The sequence below is a fragment of the Talpa europaea genome, assembly GCF_964194135.1.
Source record: "Talpa europaea genome assembly, chromosome: 2".
NCBI lineage: Eukaryota > Metazoa > Chordata > Mammalia > Eulipotyphla > Talpidae > Talpa > Talpa europaea.
Window position 1 is genome coordinate 51,692,914 of NC_140068.1, and position 15,023 is coordinate 51,707,936.

Consider the following 15,023-nt stretch of genomic DNA (forward strand, 5'->3'; position numbering starts at 1 on the left):
ACAACTTCCCACCACATAGTTTACCAACCACAACTATCTTTATCTGCATATCTTTCACTCTTCCTATTAATGAAAATATGTCCTTGATCCTCTAAGAGGCCAGTCTGTTACCTGAGCAATTAATATTATCCTCTCATGTCTTCTCAATACCTGCAATCCTATAGTCCCTCAATCCCTCTTTTCAGTATCATCTTTCCCCTCTATACTGGATAGTTGCCATAACCTCCCAAATATGCAGTATTATTTACCACCTTCAAAACACCAACTCTTTTTTTTTTTTTATAAATTTTATTGTTATATTCCCCATACAATTGCAGCCCCCCCATTCTGACCCCAATCCCTCCCCTCCCGCCCCTGCCCCCCTAAAAGTGTCTCTGGTTCATAGTTTTTTGTTGATTTTGATTTTCACTTTCTTATAGTTGTTCATTTTCCTGGTCCCTTATTTAAGTTCTCTAGATTCCTGCTATGAGTGAGACCATCCGGTATTTTTCTTTTTCTTTTTGGCTTATTTCGCTGAGCATGATCCCTTCCAGCGCCATCCATGTTGCTGCAAATTGCATGTGTTTATCTTTTTTGAATGCTGAGTAATATTCCATGGTATATATGTACCACATCTTCTTGATCCAGTCATCTATTTTTGGGCATTTGGGTTGTTTCCAAAGCTTAGCTATTGTAAACAGTGCTGCTATAAACATAGGGGTGCAGGTGTTCTTTGGAATTGATGTTTCTGTGTCCTTTGGGTAAATACCTAGGAGTGGAATTGCTGGATCATATGGAAGCTCTATGTTTAGTAGGTCCAGAAATCTCCACACAGCTCTCCACAGTGATTGGACCAGTTTGCACTCCCACCAACAGTGCAGAAGAGTTCCTTTTTCTCCACACCCTCGCCAGCATTTGTTGTTGCTAGTTTTTTTAATATGTGCCATTCTCACTGGTGTAAGATGGTATCTCATGGTAGTTTTGATTTGCATTTCCCTGATGGCAAGTGATGTTGAACATTTTTTCATATGCCTGTTGGCCATTTGCATTTCCTCTTCAGAGAAGTTTCTTTTTAGCTCTTCTGCCCATTTTTTGACTGGATTATTTTCTTTGTTGTTGTTGAGTCTCATCAGCTCTTTGCAGATTTTTGTGATCAGTCCTTTATCATTAGTGTTGGGTGCAAAAATGTTCTCCCAGTTGGTGGGGTTTCTCTTTGTTTTTGTTATTGTCTCTTTTGCTGTGCAGAAGCTCTTTAATTTGATGTAGTCCCAGCTGTTTATCTTTGCCTTCACTATCACTGCTTTGGGTGATGAAAACACCAACTCTTGAGCCTCACCTCTCACTCCTGCCCTAATAATCCACTTTACTTTAAATTCCTGAATTTTCCATAGTCACCGATTTACCTCCAATTTTCTATCCAATTCACTCCAATTTGACATCCTATCTCCCACTACTCAACTGAAATGGCATTTTATCAACAGCAGTCATCACCAAACTGAATGTTTATCATTCTACTTAACAGGAGCATTTGACATATTTTGCCCATTCTTTCATGAAATTTTTGGCTTTCCTTTGCATCATTCTCATGTTTATTAGCCCTTTGGATATCAATGTCTTATAAATTTAGCTCTTACATTTGGGTCTATGGTCCATATTGTTAATTTTGTAAACAGTATAAGGGTACAATTTCATTTTTTAGTGCATCAGTAATCATTTGTTGAAAAGACTATCATTTGACCATTTAATTACAATTGCCAAAAATCAATTGACCATGTATGTATGGAGGCTTATTTCTGGACTCACAATTCTGCTCCATTGACTATATCTATCCTTAGACCAATACACACTGTTTTGATTATTGTGGCTTGAGAATTAAGTCTTGAAATTGGGTATTGTGCCTCTTCAAACACCATTCTTATTCAAAATTGTTCTGGTTATTCTAGATCTTTCATTCTTCTGTATCATATTTTAAATGCATTTGTGAATTTCTGCAAAAGATTACCGGGATTTTTTATTAGCTCTGAATCTGTGGATAAATTTTGTAAGTAAACTGAATAATCTTTCAATTCATTATCGTGTCTATTTAATTGAATATTCTTGAACTTCTGTTAGCAAAACTTTATAATCCTTGAAATGCCAGAGAAAAAATGTTAAATTATCTCTAAGTATGTTTGGTACCATTAGAATATTAATAATATGCCCTTTAAATTATAACTTTTAAATTTCTATTGCTAATCCATAAAAAAACAATTATTTCTGTATATTGACATCGAACCCTGTCAACTTCTTGAATGCGTTATTAGTTCTAATAGCTGGTTTTGTAGATTTTTAAAAGATTTTCTTCATGAGTGATTCTTGCATCTGAGAATAAGAGCCTTACTTTTTCTGTTCCATTCTATGTTCTTTCTTTCTCATACATTACTGCATAGGTTAGTTACCTCCAACACATTGTTGAATAGAAGTAGAGAAAGCAGACATCCCTGCTTTGCTCTCAATCTTAGAGAAAAAGCATTCATTTTCAGATTAGATTTGTCATATCTGCCATTTATCAGGTTAGGAAAATTTTCTTTTTTTTTCTTTTTTTTTAAAGATTTATTTATTTATTTATTTATTTATACAAGCACTGGGTTCAGTCAGAAGTGTGGGAGGGTGAGAGAATTCACCAGAGCCAGAGCGGGGAGCAGAGCAGGCAGAAGGACCGAAGTACACTGCTGAGGGGAGCAGCGGGCAGCAGGAGAGGTCTGCGTGCCATGTGGGACCCTCCTCTGGTGGCCGGGGAGCAGCCAGGGATCGAACAGGCGCTGCAGAGGCTGCGGGCAGCTTCGCAACCCAGCGCTCAACCGCTGCGCTACCGGGGAGGCCCAGGTTAGGAAAATTTTCTTTGATTTCTAGTTGATCAAGAGTTTTTATCATGAATGGATGTTGAATATTTTCAAGTGATTTTTTTTCTACATATTGTGATAATAGATTTTCTTCTTATAGCGTATCAACATTATAAATATAATGAACTCCTGATTGATTTTTGAAAATCTGAGCCAACCTTGCTTTCTGAAGATGAACCTAATTTTCTTAGTAACTATTTGTCCTTCTTTTTGTGTATTGGTCAATTTTACTTGGTAAAATTTCTGCCTCTAGTTATATTTGATAATGTATTATAATTTTCTTGTCTTTATTTTTGATCAGGATAACGCTGATTACATGAGTTTTGAAGCACTCCAGACTCATCTATTTTCTGGAAAAGTTAATATTGAATAAGTATCATTCCTTCTTTGAGTGTCTAAAAGAGTTCAATAGTAAAACTACCTGGTCCAGGAGTTTTCTTGTAAGAAGTGTTAGGTGTTAGGTGTGTGGTGAGGAGGGGGAGAGAAACTATTTAATCCGAAGATGAAAAATACTTGGATGGAAACAGAGGACTTATTAATCTCCTCAAAGAACCAACTTCGGTTTTCTTCCATTCTTCTGTTTCATTTACTTACACTCCAGCATTTCTTTATTTTGCTGACTTCAGTTTTATTTTGCTGTTTTTTCTTAGTTTTTTAAGATAGAAGTTGAAATTATTAAATTGAGCTCACTGTCCTTATACATAAAGTTACGGTTTTAAATTTTAATATTCATTTAATTCAAAATATTTTCTAATTTTCTTTGTGATTTCTCCTTTGAGCCATGGGTGTAACTAGAAGTATATAAATTTCCATATATTTAAGAGACTTTTCTCGGATAACTTTTTACTTATTTCTAGTTTAATTCAATTGTGGTTAGACGATATTGTTTGCATGCTTTCAATCTTCTTAAAGCTGATGAAATTTGTTTTATGGTTCTGAACATAGTCTACCTTAGTAAATGTTCCATCTATACTTGCCAACAGTATACTCTGCTATTTTGGATTGACTTACCTATAAACATCAATTGGGTCAAGGTGGCTGGTGGTGCTGTTGAAGTCCTCTATTTCTTTGAAAATATTAACTAGTCCTTTACGTCCATCCAAGTACTTTTCTTCTTTAGAAAGAGGCATGTTTAACTAGTTAATTGATTTACGTATTCCTCCTATATTTTCCACTTCATGCATATTAAAACGTTAGTTGGTGTATAAATACAGTATTATGTCTTGATTCAATTGACCTCTTTCTGTCAGATTCACTCTTTCGTCTTCTTCAGCCAGGACTCTACCCTGGGAACATAAACTTCATAGTTTGTATCCTTGTCTTCCCTTTTCAGGTGGATTTTAGCCAATGAGAGACACCAGGTGGAGTTTAGAGGGAAAGAAGTTTGGATGTTTTTCTGAGTTGCACGTTGGGGATGGCTGTGCTCTTTGATGAAGTCACCGGAGGAGACTACTAGGTAGGCAGCTGCCTCCTCCCAAAATAAATCTCATTAACTCTGGCAATCCCTCTTTCCTCAGTACCTGTTAGGTTTAAGGGTGATAGTGACTTATTGTTCTGGGTGTTTCACCATAACTTCTTATTTTCCGATAACTGTTGATATCGTAAATGGCTCGCTCACTATGTATCCTTCAATCATTTCTCTTGAGTATGTTTAATTAAGCAGAGAAAGGAGTTATGTAGGAATGAAAGGCGAGATAAATTATATTGCGAGGAATGGGCAATTTGGCGAATACTGAAATTATAGCACAGTGTGTGAATTATAATTTTTCTTGAATCTCAAAGGTGTTATCGCTGACACAAACTCAAACGTTTCTAAGGAGATTTTAAAGGAAACTTATCAAAGATTAAAAAAAAAAAGGCTGAGAATGGGTTACACCATTACCAAAGTGTGCTAAACTTGTCAAGATGCGATGCAAAAAAGGGAAGCAACAGTTTTGACATCGAAGGCAGGGCCATTTGACTTAACGCTTCCATACACCAGATTAGCCTCAATTTTGCACTAGCCTGGCCCACAAGCCATGAACAGGCATCCTAGATCTCAACAAAAGGGCTGCTGGCACGAGCGCGGGAAGAAGGAGACCCCGCGCGGCGCGGGGACGTGGGGGGGGTAAAGGTGACACCCCCTTTTGAACTCAGAGGACCAAAGCTCTTGCTTAGGCCCAGCCCGAATAGAACCCCGCCGTTCTAGCCTTTCCTCACCTCAGCCTCGGAAAACCAATTCCGCTTCCCAGTGAGGCCCTGCCCCTCTGCGGACGTACTAATTAAATCTTTTAAAAAAGAAAAAAAAAAAAAAAAAACCGAAAAAAAGTAAAGGCGCCGACCGTAAAGGCCTCAGCCTGAACTCTCGCGAGAACTCGCAGCGCGCCGGCAGTGCCCCGGGAGAACGCGCGAGCCGGCCTCCGGGGGGCGGGCCGCGCCGGGGCCCCGCCCTTCCTGAGCGTCATGGCGCCGTGGCGGGAATTTCGCCCGTTTCCCCTGTAGATCCTAGCGGCACCGGAGCGGTGGTCTGCACGGCCGAGGGCGGCTCTCGGGGACTGAAAGTGTGCGAAGGTGGGACTGGCATCAGACTCGCCCTGGTACACGGAAGTCCGGCTCCGCTAGTCCATCGCCTGCCCCGAGCTGGTCCCTGCGTGTGCTCACTTGGCGGGACCTGGCCTCTGGCTAGAGGGATTTGGGGTTGGCGCGACGGGTGGTTCTCATCCAGCCCCCCCAGCCTCACCCGACCTACACCCCCGAACCCCAGGAGTCAGCGAGGGGGCTTTTCCACTGCCCTGCCGGAGAAGTGGCTTCTATCTGCTTGGTAAGGTAGTGGATGGCGCTGGTGGAGGCGGGCCCGGAAGTTGAGGCTGAGTCTGTCTTGCTAACTTTCCTGCCCTGACTGCAGGGCCCACCTGGAGGGGCAGATACTGAGTTACTGCCACTGCTAGTGGGGTACTTTCACAGTTCTGACAGCCTTGATCACGGGGAGTTGGTGGGGAGAGAGTTGTGGAGGATTTGACTTCTTGATATCTTTCTTTCTGCCGGAGTGGGGAGAGGGAGAGGGCGTTTGGGGAACTTCAGTGAATGTCTCCACCCAGCCCACTTGCAGAAATTTCATGAATCCTAAACTTTTCAGGACATGAAGTAAACCATGGATAATTGTTCCACTGCGTCGACCTTCCTGACAGACAGCTTGGAGCTGGAGTTGGGAACAGAATGGTGCAAACCGCCTTACTTTTCTTGTGATTTTGATAACAGAGGAGGAGGAAAATATTTTTCTGGGGAGTCCTACCTTACCAGCGGAGCCCTTAAGCGGTGGGTAAAAAACATCGGAAGCCTTTTTTTCCCTTTTTCAGATTTTCATCAGTGTGTTAGGAATGCTCTTTAGTTATCACTGGATAGGATTAAATTTTTAATATAGTCTAACTGTAGTAGTGTAATATGGATTCATATAATGCCCAAAGGAAGATATACTATAGTATGGAATTTAGCACACATTATGAGACTAAATCAGAGTTTTCATTTCAGACTAATTTTGAATCTTGATCCTTTACCAACTAATTTTGAAGAAGACACAGTGGAAATATTTGGTATTCAGTGGGTTACTGAAACAGCATTAGTGAATTCATCTAGAGTGCTTTTTCATTTATTCAGGTATGTGGTTCTTTTTTTTACTGACTGAGTATCCATGCTGTTCAGTTTTGTAAGTTACCTGGTTGATCTTTTTCTAATAAGATCTAATACAAAAGCTGCACAGAGTGGTGCTTGTTGCTCATTGGATTCTTATTAATGATAGCAGTCAAGCAGTAATGTTTATTGGAGTAATGGTTTTAATGAGAGATTGTTTAGTGATTTCAGAATCTTTATGGTTTTGTTTTTGACATCATGTATTAAAGACAAATGCTTAAGACTATGAACTATATTACAGTTTTGGAAGAAAACTAAAATACTTTTATCGCCATAGTCTTTCAATAACCTTTAGAGAATGAACTCAGTCTTTACAACTGTACCTTTTAGACTGTAAATAGAAATATGATTAATTAAAGAAACTTAATGAAAATTTTCAAACATACACAATTGTAGAGAGAATAATATAATGAACTTCTACATACCCTCCCTCGGTTATAATAAACATCCAGGTTATATCATATTGTCTTCATTGTGTCCTTCCCCCCTATTTTTGGCTTAAATATTTTCAAGCAAGTTCCAGGCATATGGTCTTATCTTCAAAAACTTCATATACATTTCTTAAACATACTAACTTTTTAAAACATGAACACTATCTCATGATTCCAATCAACAAAATTGAAATAATAATTTATATTCATTTAAACTTAGTCCATATTTACATTTTAGATAATTTAGAAAGTAAGTCAAATCATTTTCCAAAATTATTTTAATGACATTGGAAAGGTAGGTGAATTTCTCCTCTCTCATCCCATGAGACCTTGTGAAGAAACATCACTGTATCTGTGCCATGCATATGTTTTATTTGGAGAATACATTGAGTCAATCATTTGCTGTAGTCCTTTTTTTCAACTCCTATAGTAGAACTGTATTGTGTACAATTTAACAATTATTAACCTCCGGTGTTTTATATAATTGTCTTAAACTTTTTAAAAATATAAACAATATCTTGATAGTGAAATCTATATTTGATCTTATTTCTGAACTAAATGGAAGGTCAGAAAGACATGTTTTGTCATGTCAGTCTTTGCTACCTGAAGCTGACACTGACATGAAATATTAAACATACACAAAGGAGAGGTTTTGATGCTGTGTAATTGATTGGGAAACACTGTCCTCCTGATTGTTACATGCTTTCCTCTATTCTAAAATTAATTCTCACCTTTTTTATTTTAATTTAGGCAGCAGCTATACAACTTGGAAACTTTATTACAGGCCAGCTGTGATTTTGGTAAGTTTTAAGTGTGTTTCTGGTGGAAAAGAGTTGTGTTTCATTAAAGTGAATTGCACAAAGATCTGTGAAGCACGTTGAGCTATCATAATAACATGAAGGAAATGTTAGGTCAGAAGTTAAGTGCACAGTATATTTAGTGTTCAGGAAAAGTACTTGTAAGATAAAGTGCCAGATTTCATGCTATCTTCTTGCTCATCTTTTCTGCTTTTTTTGTTCTTGTTTTTCGCATCTACTATATTGATGATTGGGGAAGAGGGGAAGAGGATTGTGGTATAGTTAAAGTAGCAGAGGGAATTGAAGGGCAGTGTATTTTAGTGAAGCCTACCTGCTTCTCCTGGAAGTTTTGGTACACTGTAGTATTTAGAATCATGGCTGTGTGGTCAGGCTGAATTCTAACCTTAGGTAATTGTAGGTCTCACACCAAGTAATAGCTCCTAATTCACTGAGTTCTTTTAAGGGTTAAATGATACAATGCATGTTAAGTGCTTAGCCTAATATCTATTTTTAGTGTGCCTGGCACCCAAAGAACACCAGGACATACCTTTGGTCAAATAAGCTATTAAGTAGATTAATAAGCAAGGAGGAAATGTACATCATGAGGAACAGCTAGGGCTTCTTAGTAAGGGTGAATAGAGAGGAGTTTGTGATAGAGTTTGGGCTTATTCTGGCTAGTTTGGGTTAAAGTGTAAGGAGACTAAGGCTTTATTCTGGATTGGGTACTGTTAAGAAGCATCAACAATTCTATGATGATGATTACGTTAATTTTTATCTAGGAGGTGGGACAAAGGGAGCCTAATCCTAATTAATAAAGATGGCAATAGTCATTTTAGCTGAAAAGGAGGATGCTTTTTTTTTTATTGTGTTTATTTTTATGTGATTGCTTAGTGCCTTGTTTCTGGGTCAGACATGATTACAGAGAGGTTTTGTTTTTGTCTTCTTTTTTTTTCACCATAATCATGGAATGGCCCTGTCTGATTATTTTTGATATTTTATGAAAATTATTTAATTTCAGTGGGGAACACCATGGCCTACCTGTTAGCAGTCAACTGTCAGGGCTGTTTTATTTATTTTGTTTTGTTTTCTCAGTATGTGCTCAGTAAGTAAATGTTGAATATTATTGTTTCATTATCACCTGAGTCCTTGCTTTATACCAGTATTGTGCAAAAGTGCTGATGAATCAAAGAGGAAAATTATGCTGCTTAACAGTTTGCAATTGAATAGGACAGGCATGCAAGCATAGGTCAGCATAGAAAATGGAAAAGTATGATGATAGAGACATGTATAAGCTATTACAGGAGCCAAGGACTTCATCTGTCTGTGTGCCCATTACTGAGACATACCATATCTCAATCTTCAAGAAATAGGAAGAGTTAACCAAAAGATTTTGAAGAAAGCAAGAGTTCGAGATAGAAACAATTGTATAGACAAAGACACTGAAGTATATAAAATCATAAATGTTCAGGGAGTAGGTAGTAATTATGTATAATTAAACAGAGTGTGTGAGAGAGTGATGAATTTGGAAGGGATGAAATAGCAGTTGTTTTTGTAAATCATACCAAAGAGTCTGTATTTTGTAACTACTGGGAAGCCTCTAAAAGATTTTCATGAATATAGCAAACAGTACCTTTCCTATGTAGAGTGGCTTAAGTAAATCAAGGTTGTGGAAGGCTTTTATTAGGCAAGATTATTCCTTGAAATGCATGTTTTGACTTAAAACCACCATAGTGGACTATTAACAAATAAGTAAGTAAATGTTGAAATGGTTCTTATATGGACAAGTTATCTATTTTTGCAGCTTAAAAAAGCTTTTCATGATAGATTTGTTGGTCAGATTAGTAGTATTAGAGATTACTCCTAGATCTACTTGCCACGGTCATGCAGCTGGATCAGGGCTTTATTAATAAAATCACATGGTTAACCTTGACCCCAGTCTTCCCCAGAAAGCCCTTACAGAGGGTCATTTACTGAAATGCGTATGGTTCTTGTTCTCCTATTCATTATACTCCCAGATTGCCTTTTATTTGAGGAAGAATAGCATACATAGTAATGCATGTCTGTTCTTATATATAGTTTTGTTAGTATTAACACTTTTTCAGATATTGTATTTCTTTGTCTCAAGACATTCCATTTGGATTGTTTTTAATCCTCCATATCTGTCCTGCTTTTTTTCATTCACCTTGAACATAGTAGAGTATATATTGACTGTTTTTAACTTTGTTGACTGCTGATTCTTTTATCACTGTCTTTTTTGGATCTGTTCATATAGATTAATTGTTCTCCTTGTTCTGCAATATACTTTTCTATTTCTGTAAGTATCTAGTAATTTTTTGTTTAATTGTGTAATAGACATTGGAGAATTTGTTGGTTTCTAGATTTTTTAAATTCCTTCAACTAGTGTTGAATAGTATTCTGGCTCTCTCTTGAGTACTTGTACTCCATTGGCTCTTTGTGAAGCTTGTTTTAAATTTTGTTAGACCTTTTAGAAAGTAACCTTTAACCTAATTGTAATTTAGCTCTAGTAAGCCTTCTGAGGTTTCTTTCTGGTGTATTAGATTTTCTTTTCTTTTTGCTAGTGGCAACCTGAACTATTTGTTGGCCTGTGTAAACTTTATAGGGAATTGTTTTCTGATTTTCTCTGGCATTGGTAATTTTTCCTTATGTTTGAGCAGATCATTACTTATCCAGAGACTCAAAGGGAACCCTATTTGTACATTTGCAGAGCTCTTTTTGTGTGTGTGTGAAACTTCTTTCTTCTTTGGTACTTTTGTCCAGCAAATTAGATACCCCTAAATTCAGATCTCATATTTCTTCAACTCATTGATTTGGGCTCTGTTTGGGTATACTCTCCTTGTGCTGTAGTCTGGAAACCATCTTTAATAGGAAGCTGGTGCAGACTTAGGACCCTTCTCTCTAGGATAGCAATCTTGGATTGCTTTGTATCCATTGCCTGAAAACTGCTTTTTTATGTTGTTCTGCTTTCCTGGCTTTATTTATTTATTTATTTAATCTTATTTTTTTCCAAAGCTTTATTTATTTATTTATTTATACATACAAGAACTGGGGTACAGGCCAGAGTTGTGAGGAGTGAGAGGATTCACCAGAGACAGAGTGGGGAACAGAACAGGTGGATTGACTGAAATACACTGCTGAGGGGAGCAGCAGGCGAGGCAGGAAAGGTCTGCTGCACCATGTGGGAAGCTTCCTGACCAGGGATCGAACATGTGCTGCAGTGGCTGCGGCTACCTTCATAGGCTACGTCTTAACCCCTTGCACCTCCAGGGAGGCCCCTTTCCTGGTTTTAAATGGGTAAAATTCACTTTGACTGACTGCAGTAGTTCACAGCAGATAGTTTTAAAGGAATACTGCCTTCCTCAGCTGAGAATTGTGAAAGAGGGGAATCATATGACTCTTGCAGGTGAAACATTAAATAAGCTATAAAAATGAACTGTACTGTATGCAGACATTGGCATGGTATCTTTATACTTAGGCCCCTGTTGCTTTTGCCCATGTAGTGGCCATGTTTGCTCCTTTGGACTTAAATTTAGAAATAAGTTTGTCTTTATGTTTAATATGAATGGGATTTTTTTTTCCCTGCGTTTGTGCTGAGTGAGCCTCTCTTACTGATTTTTTTCCTATAGTAGTTATGTGTATTTGTATGTAGTAGCTATCCAGGTCATTTTTCCTGATATAAATGTTGGAGGGAAAGATAACATAAGTTGAAGTTGGGGGAAAGATGGGAACTAAATGTCATTCAGGACTTTATAAGTCATTATAAGGAGCTTTGATTTCATCCTCAGTATAGCAAGTAGTCTTTCATGGCTTTTGATTTATAAAGGATGGAAATTAATACATATTTAACGCAGATTTTGTACTTTGATTATAGAGGAACAAAGGAAGATGCAGAAGATCTGTTAGAAACCTTGTTGTAGTAGTTCAAAAGATTGTAGGAAAATGGATGGTTTGAAGGTGCGTTTTAATCCTAAGCTTAATAGGACTCTAATGGATTAACTCTGACACTGAAAGAAGAATCAAGAATGGCATGTAGGCAACTGGAGAACCATGCAGTGAGTGGAGAAGACATGGCAGCATGAACATATTTTGGAAGAAATTAAGGATATGTTATTTATACTGTATGAGCAATCAAAATACAGATGTTAGGCAGTTTGACATGCAAGGTGTGGAGTGCAAAGGAGAGATCTGAAAGGTAGGCAGACCTTTTGGGGTTGTTGTCCTGTAGAATTAAAGAAACTGATGAGATCATACATGTAGGAAGAAATGTACAGAAAGGAGAGGACTCAGTACTGACTCTTTGAGAAGTGCCAAGGTTAGTAATAGAGTTGAGGAAGAGAACCCAGTAAAAGAGAGGTCTGAGAAGGGAAACATGAGGAAGGAAGAAAGCTGGCAATATTAGTGCCAATGTGACTTCAGGGAAGCCAGGTGTAGCCAATACTACTGTGAGAACAAGTTACTTGATAGAGAGGGTCTGTTAGATTGGGCAATATGGGTTTCTTTGGTGACCTTAATAAAAGTGATTTGGGGGCTCAGGTACCGCAGGCAAGAGCCATATGGGAATCAGTGGAAAATATTAAAAGACAGAAATTGTTGTTTGTTTAACTTAGAAAAAATTTTGTCACTGGCCACTGATTAAGCTATGAGTAATTATCTGTTTTGGTTTCAGGAAAGATAACAACCCTACACTGCAAAGCAGACAACATTAGGCAACAGTGTGTGACATTTCTTCATTATGTTAAAGTTTTCATCTTCAGGTAGGATATCAGAAGAGACTTGCTTACAACGTGAATTTCTGAATACATGTTCAACCAGACTCCAGTTGTTAATTGAATCTCATTGTTGTTTTTAGATACCTAAAAGTGCAGAATGCTGGGAATTATGTGCCTGTCCATCCTTATGAGACTTTGGAGGCTCAACTTCCCTCGCTGTTGGTTGATGAGCTTCATGGATTACTGTTGTATATTGGACACCTATCTGAACTTCCCAGTACTAATCTAGGAGCATTTGTAAATCAAAATGAGATTAAGGTTTGACTTGTTTCATTTAATTTTTAAATTAGCTTTTTTTTCCCAAGGAATATTCAGTCAAGCATATGGGTAAGTTAGTCAAGAGTATAGCTCTGGGGCCTCCCCTGGTGGCGCAGCAGTTTCGCGCTGGACTGTGAAGCTTCCCGCAGCCTCTGCAGCACCAGTTCAATTCCAGGACACTGGCAAGGGGCCCACATGGTGCACAGACATCTCCTGCTATGCCCGCTGCTCCCCTCAGCAGTGTATTTCATCAGTTTGTCTGTTCTGTTCCCTGCTCTGGCTCTGGTGAATTCTCTTACCCTCCCGCGCTTCTGACTGTACCCAGTGCTTGTAAATAAATCTTAAAAAAAAAAAAGAGTAGCTCTAGATGCAACCTGAATTGAAATTCTGGCTCCTCCTTTTATTATATGCCATTGGGCTAGTAACACTTATTGCCTCAGTCTTTCCGTCTGTACAATTGGTATATCTCACTGAGTTTTAGAAAGAATTGAGTAAAGTAAAATGCATAAATTGCTTACATACCCTGAGTCAATACTAGCTGTCCTCAGTTCCAACTTGTAACAGTGCAAATGTTCGAAAGTTTCAAAGCAAATGAAATAACCTTTATTTTCAAAAACGTATATGATCTTTCTCATTGATCATAGTTTATTTTATAATAAGGTTGAAGAAAATCACCTTTTAAAAGTTACACTTTCAAAACCAGATCTTTATGTCTGTTGTAACTTTTGAGATTTTTCTGGAATATGTTTATAATTAAACTATGCCCTTTTTTTCTACCTGTGATAATTATTCCTTCTGAAGTATGGTTTTTAGAAATTTATATTGTTAGCATGGACTGAATTATTGATATAATTAACAGATTCTCCATAGGAAAATGTGATCTTAAGTGAATGACAAATTTTAACTCCCTTTAGAATTCCTTGAATTCTCAACCTCTTCTATTTGACTTCACTAGTTTAAATAACATTCACTTTTTTTTTTTAAATGTATTTATTTATTCACACAAGAGCTGGGATACAGGCCAGAGATGCGGGGTGGGGAGGGGGGGGTGAGAGGATTCACCAGAGACAGAGCGGGGAACAGGACAGGCAGACTGACTGAAACACACTGCTGAGGGAAGCAGCTGGGGAGACAGGAGAGGTCTACCTCTCCATGTGGGTTGCTCCCTGGCCAGCTGGGAATCGAACTCGCGCTGCAGAGGCTGTGGATCACCTCATAATATGTGGCGCTCAACCCATTGCGCCACCAGGGAGGCCCAGAATAACATTCATTTTTGAGGAACATGTATTTGTCAAAATGTAGGGTACAATTAAACATTTCTATTTTTATGTGAAAAATACAAATTTATCAAAAACAAACAAATATAAGCCAAACACTTATTATCAGAACTCAGTATATATAATAATAATGATATTAGAACTTTGATGGTGAGTGTGCTATGGTGTATGTATTTATCAAAGTATGAATGTTCCCAAAATTTACATAGTATTGTAAACCAACAGTGAATCAATAAGAATTTTGTTTAAAAATAATTAAGAAATATAGTTCCAACTAAATTCACAGATTAATATGGTTAACTCATAAAAACAAATAAGTGATTATTTTTAATAATCATTTAATAAAGATTCATAGATTGTGGAAAGAGGGATATTTTTACTTATTTCTAGTCTCTATAAATTAGAATGATGTATATTTTCTGGATATCTAGCAAGTGCTTAAGAAAAGAAAAATTACTTACTTATCTAGCAGCAGAAATAAGAATAGGCCAAGGTCCTGAAATAAGGTTTTGCCTTTCCTAGGCTTTTTCATAGGAAGATCTGAAACGATAGCTTACTTGACAATCAGAAAATGGAATTTTTAAAATAGGGTGATGTAGGCTTTAACATATACACAAAAAAGTCATACACTAAAATACTGTTTCATTTCTGAAACAACAGCAAAAAATCTTATAAAGTTTTTTTCAAGACTATGTTTTTATGTTCTACCAATGTTAGATACAAAAAAATAACATGATTGCCATTTCCTGTCTAGCATCTGTTTTACTATTTTTTAGGAACTTTTAAAATTAGAGATAATATTTATTGGGTATCAGAAATACTTCATCCACTTATCTTTTCCTAAATTTTACTGACTTGCTAAGTAGATTAAGTATTTTAGTTATATGTGTAATTTTTTTCTATTGTATCATCTCTATGCTATTGTTAAAAATGTACTCTTTTTTAA

At 37.3% G+C, this 15,023-nt stretch overlaps 1 protein-coding gene across 1 annotated transcript in view; it reads left to right on the top strand.

Moving 5' to 3' along the window:
• Positions 1–5,991: 5,991 nt before the first annotated feature.
• MMS22L (MMS22 like, DNA repair protein) overlaps positions 5,992–15,023 on the top strand; it is a gene marked incomplete at both ends in the record, with an annotated part of 93,266 nt that continues 84,234 nt past the window's right edge. Inside the window, 5 exons of the mRNA XM_084258501.1 lie at positions 5,992–6,155; positions 6,369–6,494; positions 7,709–7,758; positions 12,440–12,527; positions 12,623–12,800. Of these exons, the coding sequence (XP_084114627.1) occupies positions 5,992–6,155; positions 6,369–6,494; positions 7,709–7,758; positions 12,440–12,527; positions 12,623–12,800 (606 nt within the window). The remainder of the gene's footprint in view (positions 6,156–6,368; positions 6,495–7,708; positions 7,759–12,439; positions 12,528–12,622; positions 12,801–15,023) is intronic.